This window comes from Culex pipiens, chromosome 1, assembly GCF_016801865.2.
Source record: "Culex pipiens pallens isolate TS chromosome 1, TS_CPP_V2, whole genome shotgun sequence".
NCBI lineage: Eukaryota > Metazoa > Arthropoda > Insecta > Diptera > Culicidae > Culex > Culex pipiens.
In genome coordinates this window covers 123,801,097-123,821,991 of record NC_068937.1, presented here as the reverse complement: position 1 = coordinate 123,821,991, position 20,895 = coordinate 123,801,097, and the positions used below count along the sequence as shown (strand labels likewise).

General features: G+C 45.7%; 3 protein-coding genes across 7 annotated transcripts in view; 1 reads left to right on the top strand and 2 right to left on the bottom strand.

Moving 5' to 3' along the window:
- Positions 1-17,005, top strand: part of LOC120414275 (dynein beta chain, ciliary-like) — a 31,178-nt gene extending 14,173 nt beyond the window's left edge. For 2 of the 4 annotated variants that reach the window (XM_039575401.2, XM_039575400.2), the window contains 9 exons: positions 106-1,488; positions 1,641-1,907; positions 2,149-2,184; positions 9,021-9,353; positions 9,409-10,121; positions 10,179-13,530; positions 13,588-13,754; positions 13,811-16,762; positions 16,820-17,005. In XM_039575401.2, the coding sequence (XP_039431335.1) occupies positions 106-1,488; positions 1,641-1,907; positions 2,149-2,184; positions 9,021-9,353; positions 9,409-10,121; positions 10,179-13,530; positions 13,588-13,754; positions 13,811-16,762; positions 16,820-16,919 (9,303 nt within the window). In that variant the 3' untranslated portion in view covers positions 16,920-17,005. The remainder of the gene's footprint in view (positions 1-105; positions 1,489-1,640; positions 1,908-2,148; positions 2,185-9,020; positions 9,354-9,408; positions 10,122-10,178; positions 13,531-13,587; positions 13,755-13,810; positions 16,763-16,819) is intronic. The other 2 variants (XM_039575403.2, XM_039575402.2) reach the window with 1 other exon arrangement.
- On the bottom strand, positions 6,664-8,199 carry LOC120414276 (maternal protein pumilio-like). Of its 2 annotated transcripts, XM_052706342.1 has the most exons (5): positions 8,014-8,199; positions 7,724-7,868; positions 7,312-7,662; positions 7,096-7,239; positions 6,664-7,026 (listed from the first exon to the last, which is right to left on the bottom strand). In XM_052706342.1, exons 3-5 carry the CDS (start codon positions 7,387-7,389, stop codon positions 6,958-6,960), a joined length of 291 nt encoding a protein of 96 aa, XP_052562302.1. In that variant the 5' UTR covers positions 7,390-7,662; positions 7,724-7,868; positions 8,014-8,199; the 3' UTR covers positions 6,664-6,957. The 2 variants fall into 2 exon arrangements, with proteins under 2 accessions (XP_052562302.1, XP_052562301.1); XM_052706341.1 differs by having other exon boundaries at positions 6,666-7,026; positions 7,096-7,662.
- An 87-nt stretch (positions 17,006-17,092) lies between the features above and the next one.
- Positions 17,093-19,632, bottom strand: LOC120414295 (tyrosine-protein kinase receptor torso-like). Its single transcript, XM_039575430.1, is given in 2 exon segments — positions 17,093-18,717; positions 18,720-19,632. Coding segments are annotated over 2 exon segments (2,538 nt in total).
- Positions 19,633-20,895: the final 1,263 nt, after the last annotated feature.

Genomic DNA, 20,895 nt, shown 5'->3' with positions numbered 1-20,895 from the left:
TTCCACCCTTTGTGTGTGTGTTTGACTCCAGGATGAGATTACAAATTATATAACTTCCTTATCTGATTTATTGCCCTACGCCCTCATCCATGCTGCCGTGAACAGGTTCGCTTCCGGATGGACGACTCGACGACCTTGGCCGACCTGCTCGAGCTAAACCTACACAACTACGAGGAAGAGGTGAAGACCATCGTTGACAAATCGGTCAAGGAGATGGGCATGGAGAAGATATTGCGGGATCTGGAGGTGGCCTGGAAGGATTTGGCTTTCGAGCATGAGGTGCACGAACGAACCGGGCTGAAGATGATCAAGGTGTCGGAGGAGGTCATCGAAATGCTCGAGGAAAACCAGGTCCAGCTGCAGAACCTCATGTCGAGCAAGTACATTGCGTACTTTTTGTCGGAAGTGTCCAAGTGGCAGCTGGCGCTGTCCAACGCGGATCAGGTCATTACGGCGTGGTTCGAGGTGCAGCGCAAGTGGATGTACCTGGAGAGTATCTTCATCGGATCGGAAGACATTCGGAGTCAACTGCCGGAGGATTCGAAGCGGTTTGACGGGATTGACCGGGACTTTAAGTCGTTGCTCGGGGAAATAATCGCCAACCCAAACATTGTCAAGTCTACTAACCGGGCGGGGCTGTACGAGAAACTGGAAATGCTCCTTTCGGAGTTGATTCTGTGCGAGAAGGCTCTGAACGACTACCTGGAAACGAAACGGCTCGCGTATCCGCGATTCTACTTTGTCTCTTCTGCCGACCTGCTGGACATTCTGTCCAACGGAAACCAACCAGAACTGGTCGCCAAACATCTCACCAAGCTGTACGACTCGCTGGCTAAGTTGGTGTTTGGCAAGATCATGAAAAAGTCCGCCGTCGGTATGATCTCCAAAGAGAACGAAGAATACGTCGCGTTCAAGTCGGACTGCGACTGCAGCGGCAAGGTCGAAATATGGCTCAACCGAGTGACGGACTCGATGCGGGTAACGCTGCACGACCTGTTTGAGCGATCGGTGAGCGCGTACGAGGAGAAACCCCGCGACCAGTGGATCTTCGATTGGCCCGCTCAGCCGGCCCTCTGCGCAACTCAAATCTGGTGGACCACAGAGGTGAACGTGGCGTTTGCGCGGCTTGAAGAGGGCTATGAGAACGCTCTCAAGGACTACCAGAAGAAGCAGATTGTCCAGCTGAACGCGCTTATTGTGCTACTGTGCGGTGACATGTCGCAGGGAGATCGCCAGAAAATTATGACCATCTGCACGATCGATGTGCACTCGCGAGACGTCGTAGCGAAGATGATCCAGCAAAAGGTCGAAACGGGACAGGCGTTTCAGTGGCAGAGCCAACTGCGGCATCGGTGGGACGAGCAGGTACGGGACTGCTTTGCGAACATCTGCGATGCCCAGTTCCGGTACGACTACGAGTACCTCGGGAATACGCCTCGGTTGGTGATTACGCCGCTGACGGATCGGTGCTATATTACACTGACGCAGGTGAGTTCCTATTTTAGCATGTCCATTATTTTGGATTTAAACTCGAATCATCTCGTCGAGTTTTAAAAACTGTGATTTGAACCAACCATACGTTGTTGATTGATTTGAGCAAAAAAAAATAAGCCAAAATAACAAACGTCCGTATCCCACAGTCGCTGCATCTGATCATGGGCGGCGCACCGGCTGGACCGGCCGGAACTGGCAAAACCGAAACCACCAAGGACCTGGGCCGCGCGCTCGGCATCATGGTGTATGTTTTCAACTGTAGCGAGCAGATGGACTACAAATCTTGCGGAAATATCTACAAGGGCCTGTCCCAGACCGGCGCGTGGGGCTGCTTCGACGAATTCAACCGAATCTCGGTCGAGGTCCTATCGGTTGTGGCCGTCCAGGTGAAATCGATCCAGGATGCAATCAAGGTAATTGAGTTTTTTTTTCACTCTCCATGGACTGTTGGGATTGTTTTTTGTTTTGTTCTTTGCTGTCAGGATTGACCTGGTTAAAAAAGAACTTTAGACTTCTATTTAGTACCTCCCCCTCCCACTGAGAGTTGAGTGTAAAATCCATCTATATCTGAGTTTGTGTGTGTATTTTTCCCTCCCTAACTGTCGTCTGTATCTGCTCGATGTCACTGTGTGTGTGTATGTACGAGAGCATCAGGGTGAACAGAAGTATGCAACCCTTAGTGATATCAAGGTAAAAAAAAAGCTAGTTCTAGCCAAAAGTGGGGAACCCTACTTGGGCAGCAGATGGCAGCATACACCCCATCACTTTTTTAAGTCTGCCAGCAAATTGACGTGTAACTCCATATTGCATGCAGCGATGGGTCCATGTGACACCAGCATCAGCCTCATTGAAATGCATCCCCCGTGGCTCGTTTTATGCACTTTTGCATGCCGTGCATCACTAATGATGTGTGACACCGACTCTGACCCAGACAGATGATGCGCACAGCTTTGTGAACCATTTTTTTTCGGGCGTATTCTATATGCCCAAACTACACGCAGAGACGTGTTGGTCGTTATTTTGATTTTAGCTCATGTTGGCGTTTTCGTCATTTAGTAAACTTTGCATGATTAAGTTGAAATTCAAATTGCATGATTTTAAATTGACCTTTCTTAAATTCATACATTCTTACGTTTTGTACATATTTCAATGAGGACCAAATGGCTTTCATTCACAGTCTCTATGAATAATTTTCAAAATTTGTTATTTTGTGGGGCTTAAAAGGTGTACGCCTGTCTTTGAGCTTTTTTTTCTCAAGTGCAACTGTTTTGTGCTGAGTGTCTGCACGGTCAACTAAGCAAAGCTATGCTAAGCTAAGAAGTCCTAGCAAAACCTACAACTTTGCCGAATACACGCAATCAACCAGAAAATCCATTGTCAAGGCACAGGTTTTTGAAATTTCCATAGCCTTTTTGTATGGGCAGCTGCCAACATCGACGAACAGACGAATTAATTATGCAAAACAAACCACACAGAAAAAAATCAATTCCCGTAATCGTGAATTAAGTTCACGAATGTGAGATCCACGAAGGAATTTATTCATGAGTATGGTGCATTTGCACCATAAACGTGAATATATTCCTTCGTGGTTCTCATAATCGTGAACAGACTTCACGGTTTCGAGAATTGTTTTTTTTCTGTGCATACCCGACAAACTTCGTCTTGTCTTTTTTTCGTTTCTTGACGTTTCAGCTCGTTTGCTTATTCAGCCTCCTGTGATCAAAACTTGATTTTACGCAACTTTTCGCATACAATCTGCAGATTTTCCGGAAACAGTTCCAGAGTGGCCAAAGTTGTCACTTTTTGGCGTAAGAACTTTCCTTGGACTTATACGAACCCAACGCAACCAAGAGCACCTCGATCCGACGCTCCGTATTGAACTGATTCGCGTTCGAACATAACCGTCGAAATTTTTATAGATATAGATAGTTTTTTTGATCTTAAAGAAAGTACCCACAAAGTTTGAGCTGAATCAAAATTACAAAACATATTTGGTTTTTCTAAAAATTCAAGGACTGCCCTTCTTCAAAAATTAAGCTATGAAATTATCTCGGCTGGAGTCTGGTATGTTGAAAAAAGGGTGTTCTTAGTAGTGCGTCCATCCCGGGAATTCCCGGGACAAAAATCCCGGGATTTTTCCAAAACCGGGAATTCCCGAATCCCGGGATTTTTCATATTTTGTCCCGGGAATTCCCGAAATTTAAAACATATCAAATTTTGGTCTAGAAATTCAGATTTGGTTGTGGAAATTAGTAATCGATAAGCATTTTAAAGCATTAAAATTTGTATTCGGCATATAACAGCATTAATTTGGCAGGGAAAATTGTTCAAATTTTTGTTTACAGATCCGCAAAATGCTTTGCGCCTTAGATATTTTCTACTAAATTTTATTTATTTAAAATAATAACTTTTCATGTCTAGCATAATATTTTAGCATAATATTTTACAAATTATTTAACTTTTCATCATAAACCGGCATCTGGAGCAAATCAGGACAAAAGTAACGAATTAAGACAGCTGTTTAAGCTAATTTGTTTTTGAATAATGTTCTGATTGTTTTGATTGATTTCGATTACAACAGGAACAGATCAAAACAATTAGTACACCGATTTCCAAATTTATTGCTCTAAAATCTCCTGTACCTATTCAGACTGCAGTCCCGAATATCCCCACTTATCCAAAGTGTTACATTGTCACATTGACACTTTCAATGAAATTGTATAAGCTTTTGTAGTTATATTATATATGAAAAAAAATAAAAGAAATATATTCAAAATTCTGGTTCAATTAAATTCCAAAGCACATCAAAGAACACATTTTTTTAATGTGTTTTAAACTATCTAAAGACTGCTGTCCTTGTTCAGATTGAAGTGTAGCTTATCACCATTAACAGTTTTGAGCTAATTCTATGATTTAAGCTAGAAAAACGTAACAAATATAATGAAAACATAGATTTTATGACTGCAGCAAAAAATTCCCGGGATCCCGGGAATTCCCGGGATTCAAAAAATATTTTTCCCGTTTCCCGGGAAATTCAAAACCCGGGAAAATTGGACGCCCTAGTTCTTAGAAAGAAGACCCATTCAGCCTTAAATTTTTAGAATGTTTTTTTTTTAATTCCTTATCAAACACAATTGGGTACTAAAGCCCTATGTAAATTTTTATGTACAACGGTAAAAAACACGATCAAAAACCATTTCTGATCACTTTTTTTTTCATTTTAATGCAAAAAAAAATAATGACAAGACAACATTTTTTCGATGGATCAACTATGGTCCCCTTGGAACGAGCTGTCAAGTAGGAACTTTTCTGTCAAGAAGGACCGCGAGGTTAATTTTTTAAAATTGATTTCAAAATCCATTTTAAACTCTTTGTGGTCGTACAAAGGGTCATTGTACTCAGAAAAATAAGCTTAATCGCTGTAAACAATAATATCAGCAATCTAAGATTCATTTTAAGACCCAATTGATTTTGAAGATCTGATAACCGTATCAAAAATTTTGGCATGCAAATATTAATTTATATACTATACAAAAACTCGATTTCTCAAAATTTATATTTTTTTTTATTTCCGAGTTTTTTTTTATTTGTTTAAGGGGACCAAAACCAACACTTTTTAAACCATACAGAAGTATGGAAAAAAGATTGGCGCCGAGCTATGATTTTTTTTAAATCGAATTTTTATACATACAATTTTGTTCACCTAAGTTTTTTATGTAAACTTAAATTTGCAATCGAAAGTACTCTACAGTTGTTTGATAAAGGGCCTATTTTTCCAGATACAGCCACCGAAAGTTGAATTTCAGTAAAATATTTGCACTTATTGGATTTTTTTATAATAATAGTGACCATGAGTGACCATTTCTAAAAATATTTTTTTAAGTTCAAAAAATTTGCTATAAATTTGTCTTAGAGAGATTGAAGATTGGACCTCTAGTTGTTGTAATACAGCAGCCTAAAGTAAAAGAAATAAGAAAATTGAAGTTTTGTAAATCTAACCCAAACAACCCTTTATTTTCTAATGCCGATGTTTCAGCAACTTATTGTCCGATTTTCGATGTTAAAAATTAAACAATCGTGGAATTTTCGATCTTTTCAAAAACATTATTTTTAAAATTTTCGAAGCAAGACTAACATTTCAGAAGGGCCAAACATTCAATATTATGCCTGAATCTCAGCCATCAGAGAAAATAACAAACCCAGAGGCAAAACATAAATTTTAAACATAATTTATATGATTCTAGATAGCAAATCCAATTTTCCAATATGCCAATCAACACCCACCAGTTGCGTCCCATGGCCTCTTGTGAGGTTTCCTCTTGCTTGCAGCAGGTGCTTCTCTCAGCACCAGAGCTCATATTAGTTCATCATAATAACGCCCATATTTGCTTTCCGGCAAAAGAAAATTGGAAAGTTCATTTCCACGAGACGAAATGGAATCACGTTTTTGTCGCCACCCACGCATCGCCATCGAGGGATGTGTCATTTAAATTTTAGTTTTGTGTGTGCGTGTTTGTGTTCTCAGTGCTCATTTGACACGTAGTCCCACCCACCCACTTGCACGACGCCCGTTTCTAATAACCACACGTGCACACGTGTGTGTGTGTGGTGACGATGATAATGGCGCCACCTTAATTTCTCCATGCAAAACGCGATCCTTCGAATAACCACAGACAAGCAGGCGTAACTCACCACGGAAGTCCTGAGTCCATTTAAACTCGTCAATCCATAGATGACCTGGCATTTTAGGGGAAGGGGGATCGGAGGGTGTTTGACGATCCATACAAAATTATTGTGAAAAAATTATAAATGCTACGAATTCTAAAACTTAAATCTGGTGCCATTTGTGGATGGCGCCTTAACAAAACATTTAAAACAACAAAATATCTCGTTTGTTTGTCTTTGGTACAACTAAATGAAATTATCATTTGTTAGCGGGTGCGGGAAAATAACCACCATCAACATTTACAGCTTTTTGTATTTGAAATGGGTGTGGGGGAGTACACAGAAAAAAATCCGATGGTAAAATCGCATGCAAAAGCATGCACATCACCTTTGTGAAAAAAAATCACTTAAAATTACATCCTAGAATGTATAACAAAAATGTGTAATATTACATAAACCCATTTTCGGAACCAGGGATAGATATCGAATTGGTTGCTTGCTTGAAATGTCAAATCAAAGATAATCAAACGGAATGTTTTTTTTGTTAATCTGATTTTTTTCTCATCGAGTAGTTTTCATTTTAAACACTTATACTTAACTACACTTACAATTTGAAGAATATATGCGGGATCTCTTCGCAATTAGGTCGTTCTTATCGAATCTTCAAACTTTCCAACTTCCAATACAGATCTTCGAAGCTGTTCAGATCATCGGTGATCACGGCCAGCTTGGAACTTTTGATGTCTTCCGGGCGGGTGTCCGGATGTAGATGATGCGTCGTCCTTCCCCGCGGCCAATTTAGACACACGTAAACTCTGCCTGGCAAATCGTGTCCGGACAGGACGGACTTGCCCCGCTTTCCGTGCACTGTGTTTAGAGGAAAAGGAAAATATTAAAATTAGATTTGGAAAACCAAAACTATTATCTCACACTTACAAAAATCTGCGGGATGACCAGGCCGTACAGTTCAGGGACAATTTGCAGCTGCCCCTCAGACGGGATGCTTTTGATAAGGGCTTGCTTCTGCTCGGACGAATCAAGCTTCATTTTCTTCTGGATGATTCGTGGTCCGTGTTGATCCTGGGAAAACACCACGATGTGATTGTTGGGATCGCGCGTGAGGAGGTTCTGGTAGTGTTGATTCCGAGATACCTTAATCAGTACAAACATTCCCGGGAGTCCGGGTACAGCGTCAGCTTCTGCAGGTTGCATCACCGAATCGAACAGCATTGAAAACAGCGTAATACTCGAATGGAACACTGCATTCCAAAATATTCCCGGCCATTTAGTTCACCTGCCGATACTTGGCCTTCACTCTTGGGCCCGACTTGGCCGGAAAAACGGTGGTGGCGAAATCGAAACACCCAATAGACTCGTGGCCAAAGTCGCCAACGCACTGGGTCTATCCTAACCACTTCTTCCGGACAGCAGTCGCCATATTGCCCACCACGGTTTTTGTGGAAATTTGTGTCTTCACGTTGCCGTTCAGTTTCTCTACGGCACCTGTGACGAAGAACAATTAAAATATAAATTTCAACCCTTCCTTTAAAACGAATTAACTTACCTAGTTTCCGTGACAGAAACGAGAACGCCGGACACGTGGACAACCAGCAGCGGCATCGTCGTGTCAAGCTGGCACTTTAAGTTGGGATTCGGAGATTATGACAACTAGCGAATTGGAGTTTGAGGGATGACGCTCAGCGAATGATCTGCAAATTATAATTAATATTTTAAGAGAAGCTGCAACGTTGGGTTGCCCGAAATGGGAGCTGGCGTTTCACCTCTACCATCGGAACATCCTGGACGGCAGCCTTCAATCACAGAATTGGTCCTTTTTTGTCAATATGTTCTTACCTGCACTTGATATTTTATATTTTGTTTTGATTTGTCTGCGGATGGTGGAAAATTTGACAGCTCGATATGAGACAACACGAATATGTGATATTGAATAAAAATTTGGTTAATATTACACAATTTAAGTGTAATGGGTATTAGACAAAATTATGAAGCGGAGTACTACTAAAATGTGTAATATCACATAAAATTAATTACACAACCCATCTTTACATGCAGGCGTTTTACTACTTTTTTTTGCTGTGTAGGAGAGGTGAGCTTATATGGCCTAGCGAAAGCACATTGCCTGAAGTGCAACCAAATCTGATCATTTAGCAGAGATGTTCAATTTAGAATGTCGCTTAGTTGGTGTAAAAACGTTTTTTGCCTGATGAAAAAAAAAAAACTCTTATCTAAAACTTTATTAAACTTTTAGGTACCTAAGCTCACAAAAGACTTTTCAATATTTTTAAAATGTTCCAGTTTTTGTATATTTTGTTGGTTAAATATGGTTTTCCAAAAAACTTTTAAACCGGTCACCCCCAAAACTCGGGCTTCAACCGCCTCTTCCAAACCTCCATTAAATCAACACCTTCGTCCTGCCAGCCTCTTTCGCCTCAATGAATGGTATACAATGTTCAATGGCTTTTTATGGCAAGCACCTACTGTACGAAGCTTCATTTGGCTTCTGCCGTTTTTGAATAGTTGCTGGAGCCTGCTGAATGAACATCAGCAGCAATTCCCGGTTACCCTTCGGGGGTTTTGTGTGTTGATCATATTTTTTCTCAAGCTTCCATTCACACGTCCAAGCCATTTCTGGTTTTTAGCAAATCATGTTTTCTCACCAGTTGTTGTTGTTGTTGTTGTTGTTACTGTTGTTGCCCGTAGCCTTGTGTGTAGCATGTAAATGTTGTTCTTGGTCGCACCCGGCAATGTAGATTTTACAATCGAGAGAAGGACGAGTCGAATAATTAAATTTGCATACAAAACACGCGCGCCCACACCCGCAAACACACACACACCCCCAGGGCAACAAGGAGAAATTCAATTTTATGGGCGAAACCATCTCGCTCATCCCGACGGTCGGCATCTTCATCACGATGAACCCGGGCTACGCCGGCCGTACCGAGCTACCGGAGAATCTGAAAGCCCTGTTCCGGCCGTGCGCGATGGTCGTGCCGGACTTTGAGCTGATTTGCGAGATCATGCTGGTCGCGGAAGGCTTCCAGGAGGCTCGACTGCTTGCCCGCAAGTTCATCACGCTGTACACGCTGTGCAAGGAGCTTTTGTCCAAGCAGGACCACTACGACTGGGGTCTGCGTGCGATCAAGTCGGTGCTGGTGGTCGCCGGGTCGTTGAAGGTAGCTTGATGTTAGTGTTTCAAAGCTCGATCTCTCTACAGCCCTTAACTTTCAGAGAAGCGATCGCGAACGACCCGAAGATCAGGTGTTGATGCGAGCCTTGCGAGACTTTAACATCCCCAAGATTGTCACTGATGACGTTCCGGTCTTTATGGGTCTCATTGGAGATCTGTTCCCGGCGCTGGACGTCCCCCGAAAACGCTCACCAGACTTTGAACGACTGATCCGCAAGTCAGCGATCGAGCTGAAACTTCAACCCGAGGACAACTTCATCCTGAAGGTTGTCCAACTGGAAGAACTATTCGCCGTCCGTCACTCGGTGTTCATCGTGGGATTCGCCGGAACCGGCAAATCTCAAGTCTGGAAGACGCTGTTCAAGACATATCAAAACCAGAAGCGAAAGCCGCACTTTAACGACCTCGACCCGAAAGCGGTTACCAACGACGAACTGTTCGGGATCATTAATCCGGCGACGCGAGAATGGAAGGATGGTCTGTTTTCGGTGATTATGCGAGACCAGGCCAACATGGGCGGCACAGGACCCAAGTGGATCGTTTTGGACGGTGATATTGACCCGATGTGGATCGAGAGCTTGAACACGGTCATGGATGACAACAAGGTGCTTACGTTGGCAAGTAACGAGCGGATTGCGTTAACCAAGGAGATGCGACTGCTTTTTGAGATTTCAAATCTGCGGACAGCAACACCAGCGACTGTTTCAAGGGCCGGAATTCTGTACATCAACCCACAGGATCTCGGGTGGAATCCGTTAGTAACACCCTCCTAAATACAATTTTGCAGGTTCATGCTTTAATCTTCCCACAGATTCGTCGCCTCTTGGATAGATTCCCGCGAGACGCAAGCCGAGAAGAGCATCTTGTCCGTTCTGTTCGACAAGTACATCCCGCCGTTAATCGACGCCCACAAGCGGTTCAAAAAGATTACCCCCATCTCGGAGATTGCGATGATCCAGATGACGTGTCATTTGCTGGACTGTTTACTAACGCCTATCAACATTCCACCGGATAGTCCCAAGGAGTGGTACGAGATTTACTACGTCTTTGCGGTAATTTGGGGCTTTGGATCGTCGCTGTACCAGGATCAGCTGGTGGATTGGCGGAACGAATTTCACAAATGGTGGATCAATGAGTTCAAAGCGATTCGGTTCCCACCCGGTGGGACGATATTCAACTATTACATAGATCCGGAAACGAAGAAGTTTAACCCGTGGACGGATTTGGTGCCGAGCTTTGAGCTCGATACGGACATTCCGTTGCAGTCAATTTTGGTTCCAACGGCGGAGACTACCCGTTTGAGATGGTTCATGGACATTTTAATCGAGGCAAAGCACCCGGTTATGCTGATTGGGGGAGCTGGATCGGGGAAAAGCGTCATCGTAGCGGACAAGCTGAACAACCTGTCGTACAACTATGCCGTCACAAATGTCCCCTTCAATTTCTACACAACGTCGGAAATGCTTCAACGTGTACTGGAAAAACCTCTCGAGAAGAAAGCCGGTCGTAACTTTGGCCCTCCCGGCAACAAGACCATGGTCTACTTCGTGGACGACATGAACATGCCCGAAGTGGACACGTACGGCACCGTACAACCACACACGTTGATTCGTCAATTCATGGACTATCGCCACTGGTATGACCGCACCAAGCTCACCCTCAAAGACATCCACAACTGTCAGTTCGTATCCTGCATGAACCCCACAGCAGGGTCCTTCACGATCGACCCTCGTCTGCAGCGTCACTTTTGTGTTTTCGCCGTCAGCTTCCCCTCGGGTGACCCGCTCTACCACATCTACTATTCGATCCTATCCCAACATCTCGCCAACCCCCTCAACAAATTCTCCCTTCCAACGCAGAAAATCTGCGCCGCTCTAGTGTCCTGCGCGCTAACCCTGCACCAGCGCATGGGCCAGACCTTCCTTCCAACGGCGATAAAGTTCCACTACGTGTTCAACCTGCGCGATCTCGCCAACATCTTCCAGGGAATGCTGTTCGCCAACGGGGAAACCTGCTCCGAGCCGAATTTCCTCATCCGTCTGTGGGTTCACGAGGCGACCCGCGTCTACAGTGACAAGCTGGTGGATGACCGTGACATCGAAACGTTCCGCAAGCTGCGTGGCGAAGTGGTCAAGAAGTCGTTTGAGGAGTTTGACGAAGCGAAGGTGTTTAATTCGCCGATCATTTACTGTCACTTTGCCGAGGGGTTGGTCGATCCCAAGTATATGCCGGTTGCTAGTTGGGAAAGCTTGAACAAGACGCTGGAGGAAGCGCAGTCGAATTACAACGATATGATTGGAGCGATGAACTTGGTGCTGTTTGAGGACGCAATGAGTCACGTTTGTCGGATCAGTCGAATTTTGGAAGCACCGAGGGGTAACGCACTGCTCATTGGTGTTGGAGGTTCCGGTAAACAGTCCTTGTCCAGGTTGGCCTCTTTCATCTCCGGTTTGGAAGTATCTCAGATTCAACTGAGGAAGGGTTACGGCATTGCGGACTTGAAAGCCGATTTGGCAGTGTTGTACATGAAAACCGGCGTTAAGAATGTTCCCTGCATGTTCCTGATGACAGACGCACAGGTTGCGGATGAATCATTCCTGGTGTTGATCAACGATTTACTCGCTTCCGGCGAAATCCCTGAACTCTTCCCGGAAGATGAGATCGACAATATTGTAAACGCACTTCGCAACGAAGTCAAACAGCTGGGGATGCTGGACACAAAGGAAAACTGCTGGAAGTACTTTATCGACAAGGTCCGCAAGTCGTTGAAGATTGTGCTGTGCTTCTCACCGGTTGGATCAACGCTCCGAATCCGTGCCCGAAAGTTCCCGGCACTCGTAAACTGCACCGCCATCAACTGGTTCCACGAATGGCCCAAGACGGCCCTCGAATCCGTCTCGACGCGTTTCCTAACTGACGTTGAAGTAATGCCACGTGATCTGGTCGAACCGGTTGCCGTCTTCATGGCGTACGTTCACAGCACCGTCAACGAAATGTCCCAGATCTACCTGCAGAACGAGAAACGCTACAATTACACGACTCCCAAGTCGTTTTTGGAGTTGATAGCACTGTACTCGAAATTCCTAACTGAGAAGTACGCCGAGCTGAGCGATCGAGTCGTGCGGTTGGAGAGTGGTATCCTGAAGCTGGCAGAGTGCGCCGAGCAGGTCGATTCGCTGCAGATTCAGTTAGCCGAGCAGGAAGTGGTGTTGAAGAAGAAGAACCAGGAAGCGGACAAACTGATCAAAGTGGTCGGCGCTGAGAACGAAATGGTGCAGAAGGAGAAGAACTTTGCCGCTGAGGAGGAAAAGAAGGTGCGCGTTATTGAGGAGGACGTGGGAGCCAAGGCCAAAGTTTGCGAAGAAGATTTGCGAAAGGCAGAACCAGCGCTTCTTGCTGCGCAAGCTGCTCTCGATACGTTGGACAAGAACAACTTAACTGAGCTAAAGTCATTCGGATCACCTCCGGAACTGGTCGTGAAAGTGTGTGCGGCTGTATTGGTTCTGTTCTCGCCGAAGGGAAAGATTCCAAAGGATCGTAGCTGGAAGGCTTGCAAACTGATGATGAACAAGGTTGATGTATTTTTGAACGATTTGATCTACTATGACAAGGAGCACATACAACCAGATGTGGTGAAAGCGTTGCAAGAGTACCTTAAAGATCCGGACTTTGATCCCGATAAAATTCGTGCCAAGTCAGCGGCTGCGGCCGGTTTGTGTGCCTGGGTCATCAACATACACAGGTTCTACCAAGTCTACCAAGTCGTTGAGCCGAAGCAGCGTGCCCTGAACGAAGCTCAGTCCGATCTGAAAGGCGCTCAGGATAAGCTGATGGATTTAACCAACAAGATCAACGAGCTGGAAGAACGATTAGGCGTCATCCAAGCGGAGTTCAACGATGCCCTCGCCGAGAAGCAAAAATGCCAGGACGAGGCGGACAAGACCGCCTTCACGATTGACCTCGCGCACCGCCTGGTGAACGGACTGGCCTCGGAGAATGTGCGCTGGCGGGAATCGATAGCGCACCTCAAGAGCCAATCTGTGACTCTGCCTGGGGATGTGCTATTGATTGCTTGCTTTATCAGCTACGTCGGTTGCTTCACCAGACGGTACCGGGTCGAGCTGCAGGAGAAGATGTGGATACCGACGTTCCGGCTATCCAAGGTAAGATCCTGTTGGACTCTTGTTACAAAGTAAAGTTTATTTCGGTTTCCTCAACAGCCTGCGATACCGTTCACGGAGGGCGTCGATCCGCTGAATCTGATCGTGGACGATGCTGTCATCGCTTCGTGGAACAACGAAGGACTACCATCGGACCGGATGTCGTCGGAGAATGCCGCCATCCTAACGTATTCTTCCCGCTGGCCGTTGATGATTGATCCTCAGCTGTAAGACAACCGTTGGGCTTGGTGGACCTACTCAGCAAAAGCTTTCTTCATTACAGGCAAGGAATCAAGTGGATCAAGCAGAAATACGGAAGTAATTTGACCGTTCTTCGACTTACCGTCAAGGGTTATCTGGACGTTATTGAAAAGTGTGTAGTCAACGGAAGCATTCTGCTGATTGAGAACATCGGCGAGACGGTTGATGCCGTGTTGGATCCGCTTCTGGGGCGTATGCTGGTCAAAAAGGGCAAATGTTTGCGCATGGGAGAGAAGGAAATCGACTACAATCCCAAGTTTCAGCTGATTCTCCAGACGAAGCTTGCAAATCCTCACTACAAGCCGGAAATGCAAGCGCAGACCACGCTCATTAACTTTACCGTCACTAGGGATGGTCTGGAAGAGCAGTTGCTCGCCGAAGTGGTTAAAGCCGAACGACCTGATCTCGAGCAGCAGAAAGCGGATCTTACGACTCAACAAAACACGTTCAAGATTACACTCAAGATGCTGGAAGATGATCTGCTAAGTCGGCTCTCGTCGGCTGGCGAGAACGTGTTGGAAGACGCCAGTCTGGTCTTGAACCTGGAGAAGACCAAAAAGACGGCAGCAGAAGTAGAAATCAAAGTGCGCGAAGGCAAGAAGACATCCGAGGCTATCGACATCGCTCGTGAGAGTTACCGACCAGCGGCGGAACGTGCCTCCATCCTTTACTTTATCCTGAACGACCTGCACAAGATCAACCCAATCTACCAGTTTTCGCTCAAAGCCTTCACGACTGTCTTCAAGGATGCCATTGCCGTAACTCCCCCAGCAGAGAAGTTGAAGGATCGCGTGATCAATCTGATCGATTCGATTACGTTTGCCGTGCACATGTACACGAGCCGTGGTTTGTTCGAAAAGGACAAGCTGATCTTTATGGCCCAGATGGCGATTCAGATTTTGCTGCAGGCGAAGGAGATCGATCCGGCCGAGTTGGACTTTTTGCTGCGGTTCCCGTTCACACCGAACTTGACGTCGCCGTTTGACTTTTTGACGAACGCCGGTTGGGGTGGCATTAAGGCGCTGTCGAACATGGATGAGTTCCGTTCGCTGGACAAGGATATTGAGGGGTCGGCCAAGAGATGGCGCAAGCTGATCGAGTCGGAGTGTCCGGAGCGGGAGAAGATGCCCGGCGAGTGGAAAAACAAGAACGCATTGCAGCGACTTTGCATCATGCGTTGCTTGAGACCGGATCGGATGACGTACGCGGTTCGGGCGTTTGTTGAGGAGAAATTGGGCGCCAAGTTTGTGGAGGCTAGGATGGTCGAGTTTGACAAGTCCTTCAAGGAAACAAGTTCGTCAACGCCAGTATTTTTCATTTTATCTCCCGGGGTGGATCCACTGAAGGACGTCGAGAAACTTGGCAAAAAGATGCGCTTCTCGACGGACAACGGCAACTTCCACAACGTATCGCTTGGTCAGGGTCAAGAAGTGGTGGCTGAAGGTGCAATTGACGTAGCGTCCAAGGAAGGTCACTGGGTCATTCTTCAGAACATTCATCTGGTCGCGAAGTGGCTCGCTACGCTGGAGAAGAAGATGGAAGCAACGCTGGAAGATGCACATGAGAATTATCGGCTGTTTATCAGTGCTGAGCCAGCCATGTCCGCCGAGTATCACATAATTCCGCAGGGAATCTTGGAGTCTGCGATCAAGATCACAAATGAGCCGCCGACGGGAATGCTGGCAAACATTCACAAATCTTTGGACAATTTTAATCAGGAAACGCTGGAACAGTGTGGAAAGGAAGCGGAGTTCAAGGCAATACTCTTTGCACTGTGCTACTTCCATGCCGTAGTCGCCGAACGGAGGAAGTTTGGTCCGCAGGGTTGGAACCGGGTCTACCCGTTCAACGTGGGTGATCTGACAATCAGCGTGTATGTTCTGTACAACTACTTGGAAGCGAACAATCGCGTTCCGTGGGAAGATTTGCGCTACCTTTTTGGAGAGATTATGTACGGAGGACACATTACCGACGATTGGGATAGACGGCTTTGTCGGACCTACCTGGAAGAGTTTATGCAGCCCGAACTGGTCGATGGAGACTTGAACCTCTGCATCGGCTTTCCAGCTCCACCAAATTTGGATTACGTCGGCTATCACAATTACATTGACGACAACCTGCCCGTTGAGTCCCCGTACCTCTACGGACTGCATCCGAACGCTGAAATTGGCTTTCTTACGACCCTCTCGGAGCAGCTTTTCAAGACCATTTTCGAGTTGCAACCGCGTGACTCGGGAGCGACCAGTGGATCTAGCGTTAGTCGTGAAGACGTTGTCAAGTCCATCATCGAAGAGTTTAGCGACAAACTGCCGGAGGAGTTCAACATGCCCGAACTAATGGCGCGGGTCGAAGATCGCACGCCGTTCGTGATCGTAGCCTTCCAAGAGTGCGAGCGGATGAACATTTTGGTTCGGGAAATGAAGCGTACTCTGCGGGAACTGATGCTGGGACTCAAGGGCGAGCTGACCATTACATCGGACATGGAAGACCTGGAATCGTCGCTCTTTTTCGATCACGTGCCCGACAACTGGACCAAGCGGGCGTACCCGTCGATGTTTGGCCTTCAGTCTTGGTTTGCCGATCTGACGATCCGTATCAAGGAGCTGGAAGCGTGGTCCAACGACTTCAATCTGCCTTCGTCGGTGTGGCTGGCCGGATTCTTCAATCCGCAGAGCTTCCTGACGGCTATCATGCAGCAGACGGCTCGTAAGAACGAGTGGCCTCTGGACAAGATGTGCCTCAGCTGTGACGTAACGAAGAAGTTCAAGGAGGACATTAGCGCTCCACCGAGGGAGGGAGCGTACGTGAACGGGCTGTACATGGAGGGAGCTCGCTGGGACACGAACATTGGTTCGATTGCGAGCTCGCGGTTGAAGGAGTTGTTCCCACAAATGCCGGTCATTTTTATCAAGGCGATTACGCAGGACAAACAGGACACGAAGAATATCTACGAATGTCCGGTGTACAAGACGAGGTTTGTTGAAAGTTCTTGAAAAGAATTCAATGTTTTGATAAATATGCTCCGTTACAGGATTCGCGGACCGACCTACGTGTGGACCTTCAATTTGAAGAGCAAGGAGAAGGCGTCCAAGTGGACTCTGGGAGGTGTTTGTTTGTTGCTGCAAGTTTAACTGAGCACTGTGAGTTTGCTGTGATGGATTTGTGAAATTCACCTTTTAGTGTTTGTATTTTGAAATATATTCATATTGATTGCTTGAGAAAAGTGTTTGTGTTTGTTTGGGTTTGTATTTAAATATATTATTAATTTAAGTCTATGTACAGTTATAACCAAAACAATTCACCATTATCCCATCGGATTCAAGTAACCCTGCTCACAGCTCGCCACATTCTGCACCATGTCTTCCCCGATCGCGTCCAAATCGATTTGTTCCCGCATGCAACTGCTCGCCAACAGCTTCTCCAGCCGCGCTCGAATCGCTCCAAAGTTTGGCCTCTCAACGGGCATTGCACTCCAGCAGGATCGCATCAGCTCGTACAGTTCATCCCCACACCCAGCAGGTTTCTCCATCCGGTAGCCCCGACGAAGTTCCGCAATCAAACTACTCGCCGCCAGATGCGGGTACGGATTCCCTCCGAGGGTGCAGATCTCGTACAGCAGAATCCCGAAAGACCACACGTCACTCTGCGTCGTGTACATTTGGTGTGTCAGCGATTCCAGCGCAAGCCACTTGATCGGCAGCTTGCCGGCACCTCGTTTGCGGTATTGGTTGTCCTGGTACACGTCCCGACTGAGACCAAAGTCGGAAATTTTGACGACCCGCCCGGCACCGATGAGCACGTTCCGTGCGGCCAAATCCCGATGCACGACCTTGTTGCGAGCGAGAAAGTCCATTCCGGTTGCAATCTGGCTGGCGAAATCAAGCAGTTCTGAGCTGGAGATAGGCGGGGTTAATTGCTGGTAGCACTGGTTGTCCACGGCGTTCTGGTTGGTGGAGTTGTTGTTGACGTCTTCGTTTATCAGGGAGTACAGCTTGTTTTCAATCGGTTCCGGACAGATGTTTTTGTACTCTTGGGATCGCTTTTCGTTGACGAAGGAAGTATCAAAGTTGAACACGCTTTCCGGTCGTTTGATTTCGGCCAATCCCGGAGTTTTGCAGTCCAGATATTCCGGGAGGGCATTAATCTCCTTCTGCTTCATGATTTTTTGCCACTCGTTGCGCAAATAGTTGAGCAGATTTCCTTCGCTACAGTACTCCGTAAGGAGCATCATTTCGTTGGGACGTGCTGTGAAGTGACCCACAATGCCAACCACATTTGGGTGAGATCCAACGGATTTCATAACATCGATCTCCTGCTGGAACTCCTGGATGTTCTGCACGCTTGGGTGCTCCTTGAGCATCTTGACTGCGACATCGGTTCCGTTGAGAGTTCCCTTGCGGACCAATCCGAATGCTCCTTCGCCAAGGACTTCCAAAAGTTGAACCCGCTCGAACTCGATCTCCATTGCGTCGTCGAACGCTGGCAGTGAGGTGACTGCCTCTTGCTGCTGCTTGACCGGCTCCAGCTTGATACCGTATTCCGAGTCCTGATCGTGAAAAGTTCCCTTGTTACGCATCTTTCGACAAATCACAAGACTAACCGAACAAAGTGAAAAGATCGCACTAATCACAATCGCCAGTATCCAGTGACCGCTCCAATCGGCAAATGCCGCAACAGGACCAGCGTTCAACGCCCGGATGATACTCTGCGCTGGTGACGATCGATTATTTGCGTGAGCCGTAATCATCACCTCATACTGTGGTCCACTCAATTCAAACGACTCAATGAGAAGGTGACTCTGCGTGCCACTGACATTTTGCTCGACCGAGTTGGCCGTTTCGTCGTTGGCACCTAGATCCAAATCGAACAGCTTCACCATGTAGAAATCCGGGAGGAAATGCGGCTGATCCCAACTAATGCTGAACTGCGATCTTCAGATAAACGGCTGGCTACCACCTGGATGTTCTGAACAGCTTCTGGGTCGCAAAAGTCTCCACTGTTGTACCAATCGAGACAGCTGGGAGTGCTGAACGATGTCCAGTGGAGCTCGCTTTGGAACGTTGGATGACGGGGATTCGTTGCACGTATCGCGATCTCATACTCTTCGTTCAGCTGCAACGACTCGATCGTGTGACGGTACAGACTGGAGGTTTGATCCACGTAAACCTGCTGCAACTGGTAGTCTGGGGACTCATTGGCGTAGCATAGAACCTCATAATGACAGCTACGATCGCTGGACGGTTCCCATGCTATGATTGCGTCCAGCAAAGAAGGATTGTCGGAGTTTGCACTGTAGCTTACAACACTAATTTCGGTGATCTCTCCCGGTTGGTAGTCGAGTGGAAGCGTTTCAAGTGTATGTTCTTGTGCGGTCATGAGTTCACCACTTGAACTGAGAATGGTCGCAGACACGATGAACGGTTTATTCGGGAACAGGTTCTCGATTCGAACTACCGAACTGTTGCTGACGTAAACGATCAACCCACTGTTCAACAAGGCGTCCACTTCTTTCACTTTGATCACGTAAATGTATACGACATTCGTAGCATTACCGTCGAACTGCTGCCGAACGTCAACCATCAACGTTGTACTATCGCGACAAACCAACTCAATCTGGAACTCCTTATCCGGATGTTCAAACGTAACTCCATCCAGCACTCCGGGTTCCGAACACCGCTCGTAGCACTTCTCCTTTAGCTCCACTCCTCGTGCCAAGCATTTCGCAACGCAGGCACTAATCTTGTACAACTCCTGCTCCTCCTGATCGGTGTGAAGTCGCAGCTGATTGCAACAGACTTGGTTTAACGTAACAATCACCACCAACAGTGCCGTCAACGGAGACATCGTGCGTGATCTACCGTGTACGACTAACGAATCCAAACTGGTTGCTTTCTCTTTTGCAGCAACAAACGAGTGATGACAGGTTTGGACACTTCCGTACACTTTATACCGCGTGTTTGAGGCGGTCAGGTACTTGAATACGGATTTGGGCCAGGTAAGAGCAGGCAGCCCTGGATGGTTCTACTTGTTGTTCTTTCTTCTGGTAGTTCTTGTTCTTGTTGTTGAAGAGATAGACTGTTGGAATCTAGTTCGTGGTTCTACCTGCTGGATTGTTCTGCCTGCGCTGCTAGAAAGTTTCTAAAGTTGTTCTTTCTGGAAACATGGACCAATCCAGATTATTATTACAGGACTCATTATTATATGGTCAATACTTTACTGGCATTTGATCAAATCTAAAATTATTAACAGATTTCAATTCAATTTGTTAAATATCTCAGGTTTAAAATCATGTTTGAAGTATCAAACGAGAGTACAAACTGTCATTTAAATCTTAATTTTGCTCAATATGAAATGTTGTAATTTTATTGTAATTAAATTATGCTTTGATTTATTACAATTACTGTTTTCTTTCGAAGAACAAAAAAACTGTTATAACATTTTAATTTGAACAACAATAAAAGTTAGAGTATAGTGGTGGATATATAAATAATTTAGTCGCGACAAAATTATCAAAAAAAAAAATAATCATAATATTACAGAAGGCTCATCACACTCTTCCTTTCTGGTGGTGGCATGAAACGTGCATAAAGTGTTATTTTCCACCCCTATCCGAAAGCTTGTATGTTTTCTCAAAGCTGCGCTTTCTCCCCCAAGGAGGTTTCAAGGGTTCAAGTCTCTACTAAAATTATGCAGAGTATGTTGAAAAGCTTACAGCTTACCCTTCTGGAGTAGAATAAATGCTGTGAAAGCGACAGCATTTAAACAAGAAACATAAAACTATACAACTTTATCGAGCAAAATCGCTCTTGTTGCGAAAAGTGTGCAACATTTTGTTTACTTACTAAAATGTTTGATAGTTTTTTTTTTCAAAATTATTTACAAAAATGGTTTTGTTACAAACCAAAGTTCGTTTATTATTAAATTTTTATTCACTTGAAAAACCCAATGATTTTACTTTCAAGTTAAAATTTATTAAATAAAAATTATCTGTTTTTTCGACTGCCCCCAAATCAATTCCAATAAGAATTTCATTAAACAAATGTTTTGTACACAGGTATGAAAATTCATACCACTTCAGCTTTTTCTGAAAGCTGCATCTGTTAAGCC